The sequence below is a fragment of the Helianthus annuus genome, chromosome 6 (assembly GCF_002127325.2).
Source record: "Helianthus annuus cultivar XRQ/B chromosome 6, HanXRQr2.0-SUNRISE, whole genome shotgun sequence".
NCBI classification, from domain to species: domain Eukaryota; kingdom Viridiplantae; phylum Streptophyta; class Magnoliopsida; order Asterales; family Asteraceae; genus Helianthus; species Helianthus annuus.
Genome location: NC_035438.2, coordinates 84,475,132 through 84,499,287, shown reverse-complemented (window position 1 = coordinate 84,499,287; position 24,156 = coordinate 84,475,132). Strand labels below are relative to the sequence as shown.

The window sequence follows — 24,156 nt, the reverse complement described above, 5'->3', positions numbered from 1 at the left end:
TGGTCGAATAAGTCGTCAATACGAGGAAGAGGATAGCGGTTCTTCACTGTGACCTTGTTCAGTTCACGATAGTCGATGCACTTTACCTTTGCTGATGCGTCAGTGACAAGTGCCAGAATGGCAGTATGTCCCTTTCGTAAACATTTTCTGAGCCTTCCAGAAAGAGGTGATGCCAACCATAGCACCACTCTTGTCGCCTTGAACTTCGAGAGGTTCTTGACCCGAATGAGGAATGCGAACAATCTTTTCTTTGCATAGGATTTCTGCTGGCTGTTGCTACCGGCGATTCCGATTTGCAGGTCGTGGACTCCTGAATCCTTAGCTTCTGATGTGCTCTGGTGATCGCTATTCTTGCGCTGCTGCTATGCTTGAGACTGAACGGTAGCCGAACCCTTGCTGGAAGTGGTAGCAGAAGTGGTAGCGATAGTAATAGGGATGATACAACTAGGCAGTCTGTTCTGTTCCACTGCCTGGTCCGTGAGGCGATGAGCAAGACGCTGAATGTCTTGGATATTGTCGAGGTTAGCCGATGTAGCATGGCTCGGGATCTCAGAGGCTAGACCCTTGAGGTACAATTCGATACGCTTGCTTGGAGGGTCCACCATGGTTGGACAAAAGATGGCCAGTTCGTTTGTCCGTTTCGTATGAGCTTCAATTTCTGACCCCGTCATTTTCAAATGGTGAGGCTCCACTTCCAACTTGTGGATGTCATCCCGCGTGCAGTATTCCCTTTTAATACATTCTTTGAATTCGTTCCAGGGGGTGGCGTTAGCAGCTGCCAACCCTAGTATCTGTACTTGCGCGTTCCACCTGGCTAGCGCGATTCCTACCAAAGTACCAGTGGCGTACTTGACCCTGCGAGCCTCAGGGCGTTCACACATGAAGTTCTTGAATGTGCTACTGAATGTGCTTGGACGACAGTCCATGATGTTCTGGAATGTGCAGAGAGGTTGATGTGCGTTCCGACCCGTTGCGCGAGAAAGATAGGTCAAGGTTAAGCGCGAGAGTTGGGTCACGAGTGTAGGATCTAACATCCTAGGATAGGTCTGGAATAGCAGGTTATACCTCCTGCTTGTGCGGCTGCAAGTGCCGCAGCAACTTGTTCGTTAATGAGTGCCGTCAACTGGGCTGGAGTCATGTTGACACATCTAAACATGATCGAGTAGTAAATGTAGCATAAGTGTGCATTGTTCGCGAGTAGTGCGGTGACAGAAAAGTGTAAGCACGTATGTGTTCTCAAGCAATAACAAGTTGTGAGCAAGGTAATGTAAGCATACTACGAGCAAAGTTCTATGCAGTTCTAGCGAGCAGGTAACAAACATAAACCTTATTACCTAGGATGTCGAGTCTTGCACGTGGAGCGAAGCGTCGTTGTGGATCGTTGAGAGCACTGTTCTGGTTATAGTCTGGTTTTAATAAAAACGTTTTCCCCATATTAAAACCAAGTTCTCTATAACCAATGGCTCTGATACCAATCTGTCACACCCCCAAAATCCACACGCGGAGTATCACCGCTTGGGAGCGTGACCGACCAGGATCAAGCCACCAATCATATTGAACATGTAATAAATGTCAAGTATAATAAAAGTAAACAAACCATTCAATACGATTGATGTTTTCAACAAAACATAATTTAAGTTGCGGAAGCATAGTAAGTAACCCAACGATAGTTAATAGTTTTAAACGTCATAATAGTTTAACATAGAGACCGCGATCCTTGTCCACAACGACCCGCTTCTCCAGTGCAAGCTCCAAGTACCTAACGATCTGCAAGGCATGTAACAGAATGATCAACAAACTAGTTGAGCGAGTTCACAGTAAGTAAATGAGTAACAGTAAGTATCAGGTGGCTCTAAAGGGCCAATAGTAAGTTATACTGGTGGGGGCTTCCCATGTTATGTGACCACTAGACTATTCGTATTATCCCTGTTCTTCGTCCGAGAACAATAGTATGTATGACCACGTAGGTGTTATCCCAACCTACGGAAGAAGTAAGTATGCGTACACGTAGGTTTTACGTGCGTATCCTTTGTATCGAGGATAGTAATGGCATATGACCACGTAGGTGTTATCCCAACCTACGGAAGAAGTAAGTATGCGTACACGTAGGTTTTACGTGCGTATCCTTTGTATCGAGGATAGTAATGGCATATGACCACGTAGGTGTTATCCAACCTACGGAACCACGTAGGTGTTTTCCAACCTACGGAACCGTCCTGACATCCGAGGACTATGATAGGTGATAGTCTAGGAAAAGTATATGCACGTTTTCAATCAATGATAACCTTTAACCCATTCCCACGACCCGGGAATCCCATGCCTTAGTAGGAGTGTGAACTCACCTGGGTTTGCTCGGTATGTTATTGCTTCTAGGGTTTATAAGTCTCTAAGTCCGTTACACACGACCTAGGATATGTTGCACATGATTCGTTCCATTAGGGTTTACAAATCCTCGATATTCAAACAACGGTGCTTTGTGTGTTTATTGTGTACATAACGATATTACATATACTGTTCACACATGTAGAATCATACTGTTGCACGCAATTGTTCACATAGATTCATACGTCATACAGGCAGGACTAACATAATATATCATGCAGCTACTTGTTTCAATTGGACAATTATACAGCATCAAACAGTTACACAATATCAGACAGTGTGTGTGTGGGGGGTCACCCCTGTTTAAAACTCATATAACACATGAAATCATACAATAACTCAGACTATCATGTTACACCCATAAGTTCGGACCCTTGATACCTTCATTAAACTCGGCCCAATGTCAAGATATTAGACTCGGTCCATTTGTTCATCAATTAAACTCAGACTTACAATTCAAGATTAAATTCGGACTAAGGATATATGTTTAAGTTCGGACCAAGGATACATGATTATATTCGGACCATATCTTCATTTAACAAACTCGGATAACATCACCAAATTAAAGTCGAACCATGTTGAGCTTATTAAAGTCGGACCACCTAACATGATTATATTCTCGGACATAGCATCAAAACAATAAACTCGGACATGTGATAACTTAATTAAACTCGGACCAAATCAAGTGTTTATATTCGGACAAGTCCAATTCATTAAGTTCGGACCAAGCAATTGTGTTAAACTCGGACCGAATCATTTGCATATCCTCGGTCCATTCTTGGTCCATTTAAACTCGGACCAACATGTTAAACTCGGGCCATCTTTTGTTCATTAAACTCGGACTCCACACTAAAGAATTAAACTCGGACCTTGTGATGGATGCTTAGAAACTCGGACATGCATTGAATTGATTAAACTCAGACTCTCAAATCAACAATTAAACTCGGACAACATTCAGGAATTAAACTCAGGCACATAATAACATGCATTCCAATACAGGAGAGAATCATATCAGTTACGTTTTTGTTAACATACGAACGTGAAAACCCTAATTCATACGTTTGCAATATACAGATCAAAGCAATGACCTCTATGTCTACCTCTCACACATCACAATCATCAATCAATTGATTATCTGACTTATAATCTTCATAACACAACAATCAATCATCAATCAAAAACACAGAATCATCATGTGAAGACTAGGGTTTACCATGAACACAAGAATCAAGAAATCAATAAGCAATCGACAATTAATCATAACAATGATTAAACAATTACCTTGTGATGATCCTAAAGAAAGAGAGTAATCAAACTTGTGGTGCCTTGCCAATGATTTGGTGATGATTGCTAGGAGGATTAGAGATTACAAGCACGTGCTTTGGTTTTTGGTGAAAGTGATTAGTGAATGATTAGAGAGGGGATTAGGGTTTTAAGTATAATCAAATTCACTAATGGCTCTCTACACCCCTAACTAATATAATTTACAATAGTACACCATCTCATAACTATTTCATAGTTCCACCACCAAGTTTACACATTTGACAAGTTTCACAAATAACAAACAACTATGCACAATCAAACAATCAAACATATATAATTTCATGGCAATCAATACATGATCGTGCAATAAATACGAAATAGAAATCTTGGAATTTTGAGTTGTCACAGAATAAGAAGCACCGTAGAAGCAATGATCACAAGAAAGGATCTGGTTCAAGGAAAAATGGGCATCAGTCTGGGGATAAGCCCAAATGTAAGGCTTGCAGAAATACCATTATGGGAAGTGCAGAGTTGACTCCAAATCCCAATCTCAGGCGGGACGTTGTGGAATTTGCAAATCTACGGAACATAAGACCCTGGAATGCAAGAAGCTGAAGGACGTAACGTGTTACAGTTGCAATGAGAAGGGGCACATTAAGACAAACTGCCCAAAGTATGCCAAGAAAGCAGACGAGGGGAAGAAGACAAATGCTAGAGTCTTCAGGATGGATGCAAAGGAAGCAGTGCAAGATGATAACGTGATCACAGGTACCTTTCTCATAAATGATGTCTATGCAATAGTACTTTTTGATTCAGGAGCTGATAAATCATTTGTAGACAATAAGTTTTGCAAATTGCTGAATTTACATGTTAAGACTTTAAGTGTGAAGTATGAGGTGGAACTAGCTGATGGCACCCTAGAAACCGCCTCAACCATTTTAGAGGGGTGTTCCATATCCATTAAGGACCACTCTTTTCCGTTGTCCCTACTTCCTTTGAAGTTAGCCGATTTCGATATAGTTTTGGGTATGGACTGGTTATCTCATAACCAGGCCCAGATTATTTGTAATAAGAAGCAAGTGGTGATCAAGACTCCGTCTAGTGAATCACTTACCATTCAGGGAGATACCCAGTATGGACTGCCTGAGCAAGTGACTATGCTCAAGGCTTCTAGATGTTTGAAAAAGGGTTGTGTCATCTACATGGCACAAGTAACTATCGATGAGCCGAAACCCAAGATTGAAGATATCCCTGTTATTTCAGAACACTCTGAAGTCTTTCCGGAGGAACTACCTGGTTTACCACCAGATAGGCAAGTGGAGTTCAGGATTGACATTATTCTAGGGGCAGCACCTGTTGCTAGAGCACCCTACAGATTGGCACCAACCGAGATGAAGGAATTAAGGACACAACTGGATGAATTGCTAGCCAAGGGTTTCATAAGACCTAGTTCGTCTCCTTGGGGAGCACCAATCCTATTTGTCAAGAAAAAGGATGGATCGATGTGTCTGTGCATCGATTACCGTGAGCTGAACAAGGTCACTATCAAGAATAGATATCCATTACCCAGGATCGACGATCTGTTCGATCAACTTCAAGGAGCAAGCTACTTCTCTAAGATTGATCTGAGATAAGGTTATCACCAATTGAAAGTTAGAGATGAAGACGTACACAAGACTGCATTTAGGACTCATTATGGTCATTACGAGTTCCTAGTGATGACTTTCGGGCTCACTAATGCACCAGCAGCTTTCATGGACCTCATGAACCGTGTTTGCAAACCATACTTGGACAAATTTGTCATCGTCTTCATAGACGACATTCTCATCTATTCGAAGAACCAAGCTGATCACGAAAAGCACCTGTGATGTATCCTTTCACTACTTTAACAGGAGAAGCTTTACGCCAAATTCTCTAAATGTGAATTCTGGCTTCGAGAAGTCCAATTCCTTGGACATATGGTTAGTGAGCGTGGTATTCAAGTGGATCCCGCCAAGGTGGAAGTTGTCATGAATTGGCAAGAGCCGAAGACTCCTACAGAAATTCGCAGTTTCTTAGGATTGGCAGGATATTACAGACGCTTTATTGAGAACTTTTCAAGGATTGCTGCACCCCTAACTTCTTTGACTAGAAAGAATGTTAAGTTTAACTGGGGTCCTAAACAGCAAGAGTCCTTCGATATCCTTAAGAAGAAGCTAAGCAATGCACCTGTGTTGACATTGCCGGACAGGATAGAAGAGTTTGTAGTATACTGTGATGCATCACACACCGGGATGGGTTGTGTACTTATGTAGAAAGGCAAGGTTATTGCCTATGCTTCACGTCAGTTAAAGGTGCATGAAAAGAATTACACCACCCATGACTTGGAGTTGGGTGCCGTTGTGTTTGCACTGAAGCTCTGGAGGCACTATTTATATGGCATTAAATTCGTGATCTATTCTGATCACAAGAGCCTCCAGCACCTGTTCAATCAAAAGGAATTGAACATGAGGCAACGACGGTGGATGGAGACTTTAAACGATTATGATTATGAGATAAGATACCATCCTGGCAAGGCGAATGTAGTCGCCGATGCCTTGAGTCGGAAGGAAAGAGTAAAGCCTATTAGAATCAATGCCAAGAGCATTGAGATAAAGAATAGCTTAAATGAAAGGTTGTTAGCTGCACAGAAGGAAGTTGTGCTGGAAGCTAACTATCCTAATGAAAAGCTAGGAGTGACTGAAGAACAGTTATCCTATGGAAAGGACGGAATTCTAAGGTTAAATGGACGAATATGGGTTCCAGTTTATGGGGGACTACGAGATGTTATCCTCCAGGAAGCCCACAGTTCCAAATACTCCGTTCATCCTGGAGCTGACAAGATGTACCAGGATTTGAAAGCAAACTTCTGGTGGATAGGCTTGAAGAAGTCCATAGCTACCTATGTGACTAAATGTTTGACTTGTGCACAAGTCAAAGCTGAACATCAAAAGCCGTCAGGTTTGCTACAACAACCTGAACTTCCCGAGTGGAAGTGGGAAATGGTGACAATGGATTTTATCACTAAGTTGTCGAAGACAAGGAAAGGAAATGATACGATATGGGTAATAGTTGACAGACTGACTAAGTCAGCACATTTCCTACCCATTAAGGAGACTTATAGCTCCGATATGTTAGCCCAATTGTACGCAGATAAGATTGTATCTCTACATGGCGTGCCTGTGTCTATTATCTCTGACAGGGATACCAAATACACGTCACATTTTTGGAAAAGTTTCCAACAATCTTTGGGCACGCACTTAAACTTCAGTACGGCTTACCATCCTCAGACGGACGGACAGAGTGAGCGTACAATCCAAACTTTGGAAGACATGCTTCGTGCATGTGTGATTGACTTAGGTGGTAGTTGGGATAACCACCTACCATTAGTCGAGTTCTCATATAACAATAGCTACCATACTAGCATTAAGGCTACGCCTTTCGAGGCCTTGTATGTTAGAAAGTGTAGAACGCCCGTTTGTTGGGCGGAAGTTGGAGATGTCCAGATGACAGGACCTGAAATAATATGAAACGACGGACAAGATTGTCCAGATTCGTGACCGTCTGAAAGCTGCCCGTGATCGGCAGAAAAGCTACGCAGATTTGAAGCGTAAACCTTTTAACTTCGAAGTAGGTGACAAGGTATTGCTTAAAGTATCACCCTGGAAGGGAGTGATGCGATTCGGAAAGAAAGGCAAGTTAAGCCCGAGATACATTGGGCCCTTCGAGATCATCGAACGTGTCGGATTGGTTGCCTATAAGTTAAACTTACCTGAAGAGCTCAGTAGTATTCATAATGTTTTCCACATCTGTAATCTGAAGAAGTGTTTCGCTGATGAATCACTAGTTATACCGCATACAGATGTGCACATAGATGAGAACTTGAAGTTTGTTGAAAAACCTGTGTCGATCGAGGATCGACAGGTTAAGAAGCTTCAAAGGAAGTATATACCGATTGAAGGTAAAATGGGATGCCCGTAGAGGTCCCGAGTACACGTAGGAGGTAGAGTCCATGATGAAAGAAAAGTACCCTCATTTGTTTCAGTAAATCTCGAGGTCGAGATTTCTTTTAAGGGGGTGAGGATATAACACCTCGAAAATTTGCGTCCTATAATGTATTGACACGTGTCATAAGCTTGAACGTGTTAAAGAATACTATAGAGGGACTAAAGTTGGCAAACATAGAAAGTATGTGAATTCAAGGGTTCAAAATGTCAACAAGGGATAAATATACTTTACAGTAACCCTACATGATGCTCGTACCTTCAAACGAATGAATCACGGATCATACGGAACGAAATGTGGAAGAAAGTGAGAGATTACAAGCTACAGGGGTTAAATGTGTCAACATGTTTAAGTTGTACCTCTGAGTGACCCATTAACAAATCTGAGGCTTTGTAACGGTAAAATATGCTCACTAGAATGCACGATATAAATTTCATCAAGTTCCATTATAAAATGAGAAAGTTATGATCGAATTCGTACATGAGGGGTTAAAAGCGTCAACATTGAAAGTTAGGACTTTTCGGGTAGTAATAAACTAACCGAGGGCTTAACAAAGCGGGTAAAAGTCACGAGGCCCTTATACGTAAATAAGAAAGGCCCAAAATGCAAAGTTAACCTTTCGAAACGCCAAGAGCCAGCTGCAATAATGTAAAAAGATTTGAAAAATCTTACAGCAGGCCTCAGGCAGGCCGCGTAAGAGTTGCCGCAAGGCTTATGTGGGCCGCGTGGACAGTAAAAGATATGGGTTCTGACAGGAAGATTCATACGAGCCGCATAAGAGTTGCAGGACCTCTGACGCGGGCCGCGTCAGCCTCCCAGATACAGAAAATGCGGACAGAAGCACTGTTTGGTGTTTTAACCGACTTAGAAGCCATTATTAACATCATGGGCGCCCCCTAGACGACCCCTAGACCTCAGAGACACTTGTTGATGATCTGGTTACACTTGTAGACTTAGTTATCAAGGATCTAAGGTGTTTGGATTACTATATAAAGGCCTTGTATGCACACATTGTAACCACACCTCATTCCTTCACTTCTGATCATTTCTGGAGCTCAAGTGTCCTCTCTAAGCACCTCTGGTCGTGTACTAGGCTTCTGTAAGTGTGCTTAACCTTTCTTAGTTTAGTTTTTGCTTAGTTTTAGCTAAAAAGTCAATCCGTCGTAATTAACGATTGACTTAACGATTAATCACTAATGGTCCAGTGATTAGTCGAATCAAATGTAGTTATATGTTGGTAATCATGTGGGCATTAAACCCTTAAAAGGGCACCCTCTGATTCCCACTCTAACTAGTCCAAATGTCGAGTCAAAGTTGCTTAGAAAAAGTCAACAGAATGCTAATTTTCGATTTAATGCATAATTAACAATGTAGATGGTATGTAACCTGTTTTATCACTCATATAACTTGATAATAAGTATTATAACTGGTCTAAGCTTGTTTGATCCGACCATTTACTGTTTTGACCCGGTTCGGAACCAAAAGTCGCAAAACTTTGACTTTTGCTTTGACTTCAGTTCTGACCCGTTTTGGTATGACTTAGATATGCCTTAGGACTCTCTTAGGACCAGGTTACATGATGGTATAACCCTCTGTGGCTGGTTCGTAGTTTGTCCGAGTCGTTTGCACATTTTCCGTTATATGCTTAAAGTTGACCATAATGCCCTTTTTACCTTAAAACGAGAATTTTGGATATGCGAAAGGACAATAACTTTAGTTACTGATTTCTAAGCATGTCCCTAAAATTTCATGTCAATCCGAGGTCTAGAATAGGAGTTATGCTAAATAGCGCAATTGAGAAAACTTTAGTAATTAAACAGCGCAATTAGCATAAAGCCTATCTAAACCCGAATTTCGACACCAAACCTTTTGCACACTGATGTAAAATAATATTTTGGGATTTTTAAAGATTTTTAATTATTTTTAACCTGCTCATAACCTGCGGTTATGGCGTCGATTCGGTAAATACCGAATATACCCTTTTCGGACCTAAAATGAGTTCTACATGGCATTTTGACCCGAATCCAATTGCTACTGATTTCATATAATAAATAAAGTATTTTGAACTTTATAACCTGGTCAGAAAACTCAGATTTCCTATATAACCCGGAAATCTCTTTTATAATCCTTAAAATGACCAAAATACCCCTACGGGGCGTATATTGGGATTAAACTCATTATGGGCATAATGGAAGGTATCCTACTGATATCACGACCTCTTTAGAGCATATTAACTTAGTAAACCGGTGTAGGACTCTTACGGTTACCCGTTACGCCATTTACGCGTTCGGTACGGTTTATGTAACTAGTTTACATAAATTAGCCGAAACATGTCAAACCTTGTCATTACCCAGAATGTGATTGGATTACCCATATTAAACAAGTCTTCAAACTTGTCGGGTCTAAATCGCATTTTATTCCGGTCTTCGCTTAACCGTGCGTTCGAACCGTATCTTTCGTTAAAACTAACCGGTCTAAGTTTAAGCTTAATCAAAGACCCGTTAGGATTCTAATAGGTTATTATAAACCTTCGTTCCAGAATAGGAGACCTGGTAAAAGCTACTTGCATTAGCTGTTGTGAATTATACTTGCAAAGGTAAATACTTTTAACTTATTTCCCTATACGGGCTTGGGGTACGGTATATAGAATACCGCTTGGTCGGGCATTTGACCTTAATCGATTAGTGGTTAAGTATTGTCAAGATGACCCGTTAAAAATTTGATTTGTTTGCTTAAAGCCTTTGGGGTGTTATTGACCATGTCCCGGATATCCCTAGCATCATTTTACGAGATGGCCACGACCTAAGCACGGGGTGTAGGCGTACACCTGACAGCTGCATATGAAAAATGGTATCTCCTTTAAGGATTAACCTTGTGGGCATTATACCTGTGATGTGTCTATTAGTCTTTAACCCGGTCTATGGAACGGGCTACTGAACGCAAAGAAACATGTAATTCGTTTACAAGTATTATATTAAAATAATTATCCCAAGTTATAAAAGTTTGTGCCACGTGCATTCAAATCAATTTTATTAAACCTTTTACAAAAGTGTCGGTTGAGTGTATTTACCAGTGTAAACTGACGTATTTTCCCAAAAAGGTTAACTGCAGGTACTAAACGAACTAGGCTGGCTTTCTCCTAGCGTCCACAATAAGTCTCGCAAGCTTGGACGTCAAGCTGTTGAACAATGTTCCTATTTATATTTTTGATCCCCTGTGGATTATTTTCAACTAATTGTGATATACATGATATTACAATAACATTCAGTTGAAATATATCTATCTTTTGCTTCCGCTGTGCATTTACATATTGTGTTGTTTGACTGTATTGTTACCAACTACGTCACGGTAATCCCCCACCGGGCCCACCGGTGAAACGTGTGGAAATCGGGGTGTGACAGTGTCGCGTTATTATTTCAATCAGTTCGAGAAGATATAATATCTTTGATTGACTATTCTAGTTCTAAAGATCTCTGGGAAAAGTTAGAAAAGAAATGTATAGGTAGTGAAGAAATCAAGAAAAACGAAAAGAAACTACTTAGGAAAGAGTTTGATATGTTTGGGTGTTTAAAGAACGAATCATTTTGTAAAATGATCGAGAGGTTTGGGCATCTGAAGCTGGAACTAGCTAGACATGGAATTAAGTATCCTGAAGATGAGCTAGTAGACAAATTGTTCGATTCGTTGCCAGACGAAATGGATTGGAGATATTATGCGCTGATGCTGAAAAATACTATCAAAGAGCCAGAAGTGTTAACCTTAGATTTGCTGATTGAGAAACTCGAGAGTCACGAGTTGGAATTGAAGAAGACACACAAAATCAATCACTCATCTTATCAGCAGAATTTGGATTTGTATTATCCAAAGAGCATGATGCCAAAGAACAATTCTCCAAAGACTGCGTTTTCTGCTGAGAATGTGTCCACAACTAGCAATGAAAGTCAAAGTGGTCAAAGCAGTGGAAATCACAGTGGATCTTCATCATCTGCAAGTCATTCTGATGCAAAGAATCGTTTTCAATGTAACATCGCAATAGACTTAAAGAATGCTCAGAATTTTGACGAGGAGTCGGCTAAGCAACAAATGGTTTTCCTAGCGTCGGTTTTGGAATCGTATGAAAGCCTTGTAGTTGGGAAGATAGGCAACACTAACCTAACAAAAGAGGACTATGATCAAATAGATCCTGAAGAAATGGAACTAATTGACATAAGGTGGTGCATGGCCAGTGCTGTTCGTCGAGCTCAACGTTTCATGGAAATAACCGGCAGGAAGACAATTGGTGGACCATCTACCAAGCTGGGGTTTGACAAGTCCAAGGTGACATGCTTCAAGTGTAAGCAGAAAGGTCACTTCAAGCGAGAATGCAGAAACGCATATGCTGATGAATCAGAGAACCCGTTCAGGGAAGATTACTACAAGAAGGTGATATATCATCAAAATAAATCGGAGCCGCCAATAATGAAGCAGATTGAAGAGAACAAAGAGAAATCTAGAGCTCTTGCGGTGATTTATGATGATGAGGGTTACGACTGGAGTGAGTTGTTACCGAAGGAAGATGCGGTTGGTTATGCTTTCATGGCAAAGAATGAACCTGTTCCGTGGAAAGACAACAGAAGTGAAGAGCAGAAGTATAGATACAGAAGAATGTTAGCTGAAAACAGAACTACTAGAATATCTGGTATCTATTTGGAAGCGAAAAGAGCAAGAAGATGGGATCCAGACAGGGAGTATTATCTTGACCCAGACGGAAACATTGCTATTGATCACAACACTCTTGATATAGAAGCCATAATCAATGAGTTCAAAGTGGATGATGATTATTGGCAGAATAAATGGTGGGGAACTGGAGACGAGAAAGAGAAGAAGGAGGAAGAAGAGAAAGAGAAGTCAAAGAAAGTTGATACTGGAATCATTGACACTACTCAGGAGTTGACTACTGAAAATCTCGGAAAGATGGCTGACAAGGTGTTGGCAGCTAAGGCGATTGAGGTAGATTCTAAATCCGTCTCTGAGTCTAAAAGCCAGGTCAGTTCAAACACGTCAACGACTGAATCAGGTAAGAAAGTCAATGGGAATGTTGATTGCAAAAATTGCATCAAAGAATGCAAATTTTGTAACACAGTCACGTATCTCAACGGTAAGAAGGTTGATGATCTGACAGAGAAAGTCAGAAAAGTTGAGGATCAAATTCTTGATCGTGACAAGATGGTTAAAGCTTCAACTGAACGGATAAAAGAGTTAACTAACAAAATTGAAAATGATAAAACTGATCATGAAAGGATTAGAAAAGAAAATGAAAAATTAGTTCTTGAAAACCGTCAAATCACTGAAAATTTTGAGAAGCTTAAAACCACAATGAAAGATAATGATGATCGAAATGGTAAAACTTATAAAGAAAATGTTCAACTAAAAGCCGTGCTTAGGGTAAAAGAAGAATCAATCAACCAACAACTGGATGAAATCGCTAATTTGAAACTTAAAGTTCAAGAGGCTGAAATTGAAAATGAGCGAATCCGGTTGAAGCTTAACAGTTACAACTCCGTAAGCTTTGTTTTGCAACACATTGTTCCAAAACCCATCGGTAAAAACAAAGCTGGAGAAGATGTTTATTCTGATGGAACCGGGGTGCGTTTTCACCAAGTTCCACCTCCGATTCTGGAAAATTATACGAAAAAGCAATCTGCGTTGGTTGAAATTGAGGAAGAAAATGAAGTTAAACTTCCTGAAAACATTGATGTTACTTTTACACCATCTGATGATAGTGTTCAGACAGAGATTGTTAAGAGCACAGCTGAAAGTGTTTTGATGTCTAATTCAGCTGAAGATGATGGTTGTTTTCTGGACAAATACATTCCGAAACAAAAATCCAAAAACAACTTAAATGATGAACCTACTCTTGTCATGTACAAGATGTTGGGATCTGATAAGTTATATTCGGATCCACAGTTTCCAATTGAGAATGTGAATGTGAAAAAGTTAACAAAAGTTTTCAAGTTGGTTGAGGTTGAATTGTCAAAAGTGAACAGTCTGAGTAAAACAAAGAGACAAATGAATTTTGAAAAAGATAAATCATACTACAAGAAACCTGTTGTTCCACCGTGTTTTTATAACAACAAGAATCAAAACAATTGGTCGGGTGGTTATCAGGGTGGTAAGAATTATCAGAGAGGAAATTTTCAAAACAAAAGGTTCGTTGAAAAGAAAAAGTTTGTGAACAGTTCGAGTTCACTTGCTGATGAAGAGAAAGAGATTTTTTCAAAATCAAATGAAGAGTTCTTTGAGAAGAGAGCTTCACAGGCTCAGTCTGAAGGCACGAGTCGGGTAACTGATACTCGCACATGCTTCAGATGTAATCAAGTTGGTCACATTGCACGAAAGTGTACCAACGTGAAGCCTAAGACTGAAACTGTGAAGATTCAACAAACGAAAGTTGAGGTGAAGGGTAAAGCACCAATGGTTGTTGAGAAAAAGAGTGTGAAAAATGACAACACCAAAGTGAAAAATGAACCCATAAAGAAAGTGGTAACTAAAAATGACAAATTTTACAAACGGGTTGCATTATCTCAACAAGTTTGGAAACTTAAAACTGAGAAAAAGATTTCACTTTCTGAGGAGTCAATTCCGATTGATTATGATGCAAATTTTCCACCTCTGAAGGCTGAAAATTTTAAAATTCAAATTGCAAGAGTTAAAAGTGTCAAGGTTACACCCAAGACTGATGAGGCTTGGGTGGACACAATGTTCGACTAAACAGTTTGAATTGTCGGAGCTTCCTTGATCGCGAAGCATGAATCGGCATCCTTATTGAAGTTTTAAATCATGTTTGTGATATGTGCAGGATCTTCCGAGATTAGTTTCACGCTGGATTATGGACAGTGGAGCGTCTCGACATATGACAGGGAAGACTGCATTATTGTATGATGTGAAGAATATCAATGGAGGATATGTTGGTTTTGCGGGTAATCAAGGAGGAAGGATTATTGGTGAAGGAACGTTATCCAACGGGATTGTGACGTTTGAGAGAGTTAACTACATTGCTGAGCTGGAGAACAATCTGCTGAGTATCTCGCAGATCTGTGACAGGATGTATACCACTCACTTCACTGATAAAGAATGTTTGATCTTGAAACCAGGATTTGTTATCCCTGAGGAATGGATTATCATGAGGGCACCGAGAGTTAATGATCTGTACGTGTTGGATATGAGCGTAGCTACTACAACCACGGGTCAGGCTCATTGTTTCGTGTCCAGAGCAACTGAAAAAGAATCGAGATTGTGGCACCGGAAGATGGGACATATACATCTTAGAAAAATGAATCACTTGGTGCATAATGATTTAGTTCTTGGAGTTCATGTCAAAGGTTTTCATCTGGAAGGGGAGTGCATTAGCTGTGTTAAAGGCAAACAGAAGAAAAAGTCACACCCTACAAAGCAAGTCAATTCAGTCTCAAGACCCCTGGAGAGACTTCACATGGATTTGTTTGGTCCGGTGAATGTCAAGAGTATTACGGGAGATAAATATTGTCTTGTGGTTACTGATGATTATTCCAGATTTTCATGGGTTTCTTTCTTGAAGACGAAAGATGAAACATTTGACAGTTTGATGGCGTTGTTCAAAAAGATTGAGAATCTGTACCAAAGGCGTATCAAAAGAATTCGAAGTGATAATGGTACTGAGTTCAAGAACAGCAAGATGGAAGAATTTTGTGACGAAAGAGGTATTTTGCATGAGTTTAGTGCTCTGTACACTCCGCAGCAGAATGGAGTCGCAGAACGCAAAAACCGAACACTAATCGAGACGGCTAGAACTATGTTCGCAGATTCAAAGTTACCGATTAATTTTTGGGCTGAAGCTGTTTCCGCCGCATGCTATACGCTCAACAGAGTTCTCACTGTCAAGAAGTTCAATAAAACATGCTTTGAGCTAATCAATAACCGCAAACCGAATTTGAAGTATCTAGAACCGTTTGGGTCACCCTGTACTGTTATAGAGCCTTTTGGAAAGTTTGGTCCGAAGTGCATTGAGGGTATATTTGTTGGATATTCAAGTCCTACGCGACGTGTCTTCGTTCCAAGTGAAAAGCGGATTATTGAAGCTGCAAATGTTGAATGTCAAGGTTATACTATGCCACCACAAAATCCAGGAGATTCATGGCGATATCATTATGACAAATTGTGGGATTCGTTTTACATGACAGAAGAAGAAGAAGAAGAAGAAGAAGATTTCTTTGATGAGTTGGATATTCTACGTGAGTATGAGTCACAGCAAAGGTTCCCAGCTGAGTATTCTAGAAGACCACGGGAAACTTCAAATGACGATGAAGCAAGTCCGAGTAATGCTGGTGAACATGATGCTGTCCAACAGAATGAAGTTGCTCAAGATAATCAGACGGTTCAGAATGATAATCAAGATTCTGAGAACATGCCAATATTTGATCGAGGAGATTCAGATTCTGAGGGGGAGCAGATTCAGGATTCGAGTCAAATAGACCAAATGAGTGAACAAGGTGCAAATCAAAATGTTACTAATCTGGAAGGCGATGTGGATGTTCCAAGCGAAGTAATGCCGCGAACTCTTTCATATCATCCAGAGGAGTTGATCATAGGAGAATTGCAGACAGGCGTTCGCACGAGACGTCAAATTGACCAGGGCCTTACATGTTTTTACTCTACAGTAGCACCTTTACAAACTGATTTCTCATTAAGTTGTTTCATTTCGCAGATCGAACCGAGAACGTATAAAGAGCCGCTTACTGAAGACTCTTGGGTCATTGCAATGCAAGAAGAGTTAAGTCAGTTTGAAAAGTTGGGAGTGTGGAAGCTAGTGGATTTACCGGATGGTCAAAGGAAAATCAATACGAAATGGGTATTTAAGTGTAAAAGAGACGACAGAGGAGTTGTTGTAAGGAACAAAGCTCGACTCGTTGTTCAGGGCTTAAGTCAACAGGAGGGGATTGATTTTACTGAAGTCTATGCTCCTGTGGCACGACTAGAGGCAATCAGAATTTTCCTTGCATTTGCGTCTTGGAAGAACTTCAAAGTATATCAGCAAGATGTAAAATCGGCGTTTCTTTATGGGAAGGTTAAAGAGGAGGTTTATGTCGGTCAGCCGCCGGGCTTTATTGACCCAATCCACAAAAACAAGGTTTACTTATTGGACAAAGCGCTGTATGGTTTACATCAGGCCCCGAGAGCCTGGTACGAGACTTTGTCTCAACACCTACTAGCCAACAGTTTCATATGTGGAAAAGTGGATGCCACTCTCTTCACTAAAGAGGTTGACGAACATCTTCTGATAGTTCAGATTTATGTGGACGATATAATCTTTGGGTCGACAAATGAGAATCTATGCAAAGATTTTGAATCAGTGATGAAGCAAAAATTCGAAATGTCATCAATGGGGGAGATGAAATTCTTTCTGGGTCTACAAGTTGAACAACTACCTAAGGGAATTTTCATTCACCAGACGAATTACGTGCATGATATTCTAGAGAAATTTGGAATGTCAAGTTCTACTCCAGCTGCTACCCCACTTGCAACAAATCATGGGATTCACCCAGATCTCACCGGAGACAGGGCTGATGAAACGTTCTATCGTTCCATGATAGGTTCTTTGATGTACCTAACTACTTCACGTCCTGATATTATGTACCCAACGTGCCTCGCAGCAAGATATCAATCTAACCCGAGAGCTTCGCACATGATTATTGTGAAGAGGATATTATGCTACCTGAAGGGAACTCCTACATTGGGGTTGTGGTATCCTAGAACAGGCGAATTTACGCTCGAAGGGTATTCCGACTCGGATTTCGGATGCTGCAAAGTCAATTCAAAATCAACAACTGCAGGATGCCAGTTCTTTGGAACTAGATTGGTTACCTGGCAATGTAAGAAACAAACATCTGTGGCGCTATCTACATGTGAAGCAGAGTACGTTTCTGCTAGCAGTTGCTGCTCTCAGATCCTGTGGATACAGCAACAGATGCGCGACTACGGTTTGCAGTTTCTTAACACACCTCTTTTTGTTGATAATGAGGCCGCAATAAATATAACAAAGAATCCAGTACATCACCCTAAAACTAAACATATAGAAATTCGTCATCACTTTATTCGCGATTGTTTCGAGAAAAAGTTGATACGAATTGAGAAAATTCACACTGACGAACAGAAAGCTGATTTACATACCAAAGCGTTTGATAAAAATCGGTTTAAATATCTGTTAAAACTGAACGGTATGAAGCTTCTTTCGGTGTCGGATGGCATTATTGGCGTTGATGAGAGTACTGTTGCGGATGAAGATGAGAAACAATCTGCAATGGTTTATCGATTTTTTACTTGTTTTGGTATTTAGGGGGAGTAGTTGTATATAGTTTATTTTCAGAAAATACAAAAACAGTAAAAAATGCAAAAATACAAAAACATGATAAAATTTCAAAATCCAAAAACAATAGAAATTGAAAAAGAACTTGTGTATAAAGGGAAAATGATAGTACATCGGCTAGACAATTACAGTATGCTAAAGAATTGTAAAGTGTAAAATGAGTTAAACAGTCTCGCTGATGATGTGTCAATAGGTTTTCGCACATTTAGTAGATTTATTCGGGATATAAACCTAAAATTTCAAACTTGCGTAATTTGTGGGGAACACTACTTGGATATATAGGTAACCCCTGAAATCTCGTTTGAAAGGTCCCTTATTCTGAGATACTAGGTCTTTATACTCAGTGATATCTGGGGTATTATTCCGGGACTTCTGCTGAATGGAAGTTCTGACCTAGTCCCCGAATAATACTTTCTGCAAATGCTTGAAACATAGCATCACCCTCAGCAAGCTGATGAAACAATAAAATTGATAGTCGCTGCTGTTGTAACTAAAAGATCCTCTAAAGGGGACACACCGAAAAGTCGAAGCCGTCATCTCTCTGCGTATACGGAAGTATCGACCTGAGCTCTCACGGCCCTCGCATTTAACCCCTGACAGATATCATCTGTGATATACTCACCTGTAAGACTGAATATCTGGGATTCTGGATACGGGAGTATATTCAAGAGGTGGGACACATGAATGAGCTAAGTTCATAAGACATCTAAATCGTATCCTGAATAGATTGAAATGTGTGTGCGAATTTAAGATGGATCAGTATATCGACAATCGAGGTGAATTGTTTAAGTCTGAGTATGAAATGAAGCTTAACGGTACTAGTAATTTGTCTGAAAAGCTGATATGATTCCCTGACACGCTCGCCAAAAATATGTTTGTAAATAGTTTAATTTCTTTATATTCTGCAATTTAAGTTTTCTATATTTCGTTTCTTAGTTTAGAACACTTTATTAAAATCCAAAAAGATTTTATTTCTGCTTTATTTTTGACAAACCAAAGTGGAGAGTTAATCGTTGGATTCTCGAAGATTGAAGCAGATGCAGGAAAAGTTCTGAGCTGAAGAATGAGGAGAGCTTACTTTGATAGAGTTTGAGTTGATTACAAGTTAAAACAAGTTCATTAATTTGATGCTTGTTACATTTTTCAGAAAATGTTTGAAAATGTTTTTACAAAATCAGTCTGTATTGTCAAAAGATCAACCAAGGTCATTAGATTGGACTTGGTAGATTAATTGAGTAATCAGGGTCATTAACTTGGATCTGAATACTTGAGTGGATTTTTAGTACTGATAGATTGTGTGATTTTGTGAAAAGATAAGTTTGTAATGATTGATGTTTGAGACACAGGTTTTGGACTTCATCATTCCCACGGGAGCTAATTGTCAAAGCTTGAACCAGATTAAGACCTCAGATTCTAGCATTTTGAGAGGGGTAGTCTGTGAAAGAGGGAGTCTAGATCAACAAGTCAAAGGGAAGTCTGAAGATGGAGCTAGGAAGTGAACCTGAACCTGTGAAGATAGAGTTTTTACGATGAAAAGACAGAGTTGGAGAAAAGACCAAGACTAAAGACTCGGAGCCGAAGACTTCGTCAACATCCAAGGGGGAGTCTGTTGGTGCACTAAATGTCTGTTGACTACGTTTATATTGAGCCTTAGGTCTAGATAGATTGTACGGAGTCGGAAAATCAGAAAATAGGGTTTTAGAATGTTAATTTCGCTCATAATGACATATGTGTCATTATAAGCGAAATCAGAGCTTGGTATTTCGCTTATATGTACATAGATTATGGGATTTCGCTGATTAGGTCATAGGGGGTTTCGTTCTTAGGTTAGTTGGTGATTTCGCTTTTAGATCACATGGGATTTCGCTCATTAGGCAGCCATATGAGCGAAATCAGGCACACTATATAAACCCAATGTGATCTTCATTTGTAACTATTGGAGCGAAATCAGGTCTTGTGCTAGGTGACGAAACTCTATCAAAATCTATTTAGAAAGCATTAATAGAGAAGGAAATTGAAAGGAAAAGCTGTGTTACTTCATTTACACTGATTCCTCCTTTGCATTTGAAGATGAACTGCCTTAACTGACTTTTTCGGGTCATAGAACGGTCCAACAAGTGTAAATTGGGATAATGGATAGATATAGTTCTAGAAGAATATCGTTCCGTATTCTCTCCTTTTGCTAGTTCTAGAAGATGAAATAAGATCAAACTTAACGTAATGAAATAATGGTAACAACTACTAAGGGGATAATGGATATGGTAACAACTACAAAGGAGGCAATGGATATGGTAACATCTACCAAGGGGATAATGGATATGGTAACAATTACCAAGGGGATATGGATACATTGCATAATTCATTTAGTTTCTATTTGGCATCTTCAATCTTCGTTGCTTTATTAAAATTAACAAAGCGGTCTCGACTACATGAAGCTTTGCATTCTCTTTGATATATGTTGCAAGTTAAATCCACAATCAATGTATGTTGGTTAATTATAAGTATTGCATTTGCATTAATGAGATGTTAAATGTTTTACTTACAAATATAGATGTTTTACTTCAAATTTTCAACCTCAGTTTCCAACATAACACGCCTCATTTCATCGTTTTTACTCTTTTCTTCGATTTCAACAAATCTTTTCTACAATCAGTAAGCAAATACACAATGGTTCTCCAATTCTAGATTAGTAATGTAAGGAGAAACGTTGAGATAATGGACATCCATCAAGCTTAAAAAGAAAACTTGTGTTCAAGGTTTCTTGTTATGTAAAGTACTTGGTTTCAAGTGCAATCTTGGATTAATCATTGACGTATTCTCTCTTGCTTGTCCCGAATGCATCTATGTCTCGCAGGTATAACACATAGTCAATGTAGTAAAATGTGAGATTTTACAGCAACCATATCGATATTCTAGTTCTCCTTTTCCTTCAATTTCCAGAACATTCTCCCCAAACCATAACAAAGTCCTTTTCCTTCAATTTTCAGAACCTTTATTGTGAACTTGAGAACATGAAACTCAACAATGGTGGTAATAAGTCTGCTTATGACTTTGTTTATCTACCCATTTATTTCAAAAAAGTTATTAACTAACTCACAAAGTTCGTAATTCTAAATCCTCAACGTTACTGCGTTTTCATCAATTCCACATATACTAATTAAAAAAAGAAAGTTGGTTAATTGTATACGGGTCGTACAACGTTATACGGCCCGTATACAAGACATAAAATAGTGCTCGTATGTTGAGTATACGGTCGAATAAAAAATTATAAAGGTTGTATACGACCCGTATAACTTTATACGGGCCGTATACAGTCTTGCAATTAATCAGCAATCATTACTTCATAATGAACTCGAATTCAGGAAATGATGAGTAATGTAAGGAGACGCGTTGGGATTCAAGGATTTAGACGCCATGTCACAGGAAGATGGGTAGAGAAACCACGGGATTGTGTGGGATGGAGTGTAGTGATGGTGAAAAGGTGAAGGTTATTGGTTATGATGATTAAAGGGAGGTGAGATGTTAAATGTGTTCCTCACCGTTCACCGCTTTTTTAGTTGCTTCTCTTATTAAGTTTCTGTATTGACAACTAGTGCCTATCAAATTTTAGCTGAATGTTCTAATCCATATAAACTCGCAGGTGACAGAACCATTGCAAGTGTCTATATGTATGATACACTTACACAAGTCAATTAAACCTTACAAACACCATCTAAAAACTTATATAATATGCTTCATATATTAAACATAAAATAAGTAAAATATATTCCTCCATTCATTGCTTCACTTGACCCAAAAGATGATAACTTTCACCAAGGTGTTTATAATAAAACTTCAAGCATTCTGAACCCTAGCTACAAATAACCCAACAAACCCTAGCTAGAAACGGTTCCCATAAACCAACTTATACGTGATGAATCCTCTGTTAATCAACTTATTCCCACCGACGTAAAGTTCACCGTTATCTGCTCCATCTAGTGATTAGTTGATATGATTAGACCACGAAAGTACTCTAACCGGTAGTTAACAGACGATCATCGGCAAGGTTCTGGCGACAACACACATGGACAGTTGTTAGGCTCAGAAGACGATAACTCGTTATATGTATTTTTATGTATCAGCCTGCGATTTCTTCTGGAGGGTTCACCTATGGTAGTGTTTTTCCTTTTCTAATATCACCATATTCAAGCATTCTGAACCCTAGCTACAAACAACCCAACAAACTCCGAATACTTAAAACGCTATATAAAGAATTACTAAATTTATTAAACAACAATAGGCCTGCAAAGCCATCAACGACTGCGTGTTGTGGGCATTGAGACAACAACAGATAATGAACGGATTGTTTGACTTCTTGTTCCAAATACAGCTGTAGGATCTGTACTTAAATGTCTCTCTCTCTTACATAGTGTATATGATTAGACCACGAAAGGACTCCATCTAGTAGTTAACAGATGAATAATAGTATCATTTAATGAAATTTAACGTACATACCGCATTCGAAGATCCTTGCATCACAAAGCCACTGTGTTTACATGCAGTATACAGTGTTCTAATATCATCATATTCAAGCATTCTGAACCCTAGCTACAAACAAACCAAAAAACTCCGGATACTGAAAACGTTATCTAAAGAATTACTAAAATTTATTAAACGGTTGTTCGGTTTTACACAAGAAAAACAAAATTACATACAGGCCGTATAACTTTATACGACCCGTATACAGATCTTAAAACTCAAAAAAATTGATCAAACCTCAAAAAATAAACACATTTGGCACTATAACATTATATTGGTCGTATACACATATACACAAGCCGTATAATGATATACGGTCCGTATACATGTAAAACAAAAAAAATTCAGTGTATTTATTTATGTGCAAAATCATTCTAATACGGTCCGTATATACTAGGGGATGTGAAAATAAAATTATAGATGTGTGTATAGAATGGGTAATAGGCTATGTACATCTATAGAAGCAAAGTATAATAATTAAATATGTTTCGCGCGACCCAAATATCTAGTTTCTTTTATAATATTACCTAGCACTCTAATTATAAAATGCAACAAACATATGTGCATAATCAAATCATTCTTTCTTGGTAACCGAGTCAACTTAAATAACATAACACAAGTCTTTGATCTGTTTTATGCTATTCTTTTCACTTGATATATGATGTCAAGTACTCAAATTGGTTAATAACACACTTTTTAAGTGATTTATCTACTTAATTTTTCAAAAAAAAATTATCTACTTAATTATCTCTGACACTACATACATTAATTTCCACCATCATCAATGATCACAACCTCATAAACAAACATCACACATGTGCCACTAGAGACATGTCTTTTTTTTTTTTTTGAAAGGATAATTTCATTAACAGCAAAACAGCACACCTCAAAACAAGCGGCCACCCAAACACAACACAGCTACATAATTACAAATTTACACCAATCATGCCACGAAACCGAAAAACCTTTTAACCTACTGTTACTCCACAAGAAACCTAAAGCTTTAACATTGCTGATAATATCTTCAATCTTAATCTCCTTGTTATTAAAAATAGCTTCGTTTCTGGCCTTTCAAATGCACCAATACCCGATTCTGATAAGACCCATTAGGATATCCTTCTTACGACCAGTAAAACCGGCGTACTCGTGGACTTTTAGCAGATCCTTAAACTCGAAAAAATACATCGGAGCTACCTTACACCAACGACTGAGATGGTTCCAAACCATGTTGGCCACAAAACAGTTCGTAAAGATGTGATCCACAGTCTCAAAACCTTCGCTGCATAACTTACAGTTCTCATCCTAGAGCGAAATGTTCCGGGTCTTTAATGCTTCCGCTGTAGCAATCCGATTAAGGCTGGCCCGCCACACAAAAATGTTTCATTTGGCAGGCAGCCATTTGCAACTGTAATCTTTAACAACCATGTCATTTATCCGGTTACTATCCAGCAATCGCTTAACCGCCCCCGTACTGAAGTTCCCACCACTGCTGTCGGACCAGATCCAAGAATCCCGTGAGGATGAAAGCGAAAAATTGTACAAAAGACTGCACAGTCCCACTAATTCATCAACTTCACGTCCGCCTTGAA

General features: G+C 39.3%; 1 protein-coding gene across 1 annotated transcript in view; it reads right to left on the bottom strand.

The window, feature by feature from the left end:
- Window positions 1–23,794, bottom strand: part of LOC110932536 — a 42,518-nt gene extending 18,724 nt beyond the window's left edge. Inside the window, exons 1-3 of the mRNA XM_022175863.1 lie at window positions 23,655–23,794; window positions 22,744–22,777; window positions 22,544–22,636 (exon numbers count right to left, since the gene is read on the bottom strand). Of these exons, the coding sequence (XP_022031555.1) occupies window positions 22,544–22,636; window positions 22,744–22,777; window positions 23,655–23,794 (267 nt within the window). The remainder of the gene's footprint in view (window positions 1–22,543; window positions 22,637–22,743; window positions 22,778–23,654) is intronic.
- Window positions 23,795–24,156: the final 362 nt, after the last annotated feature.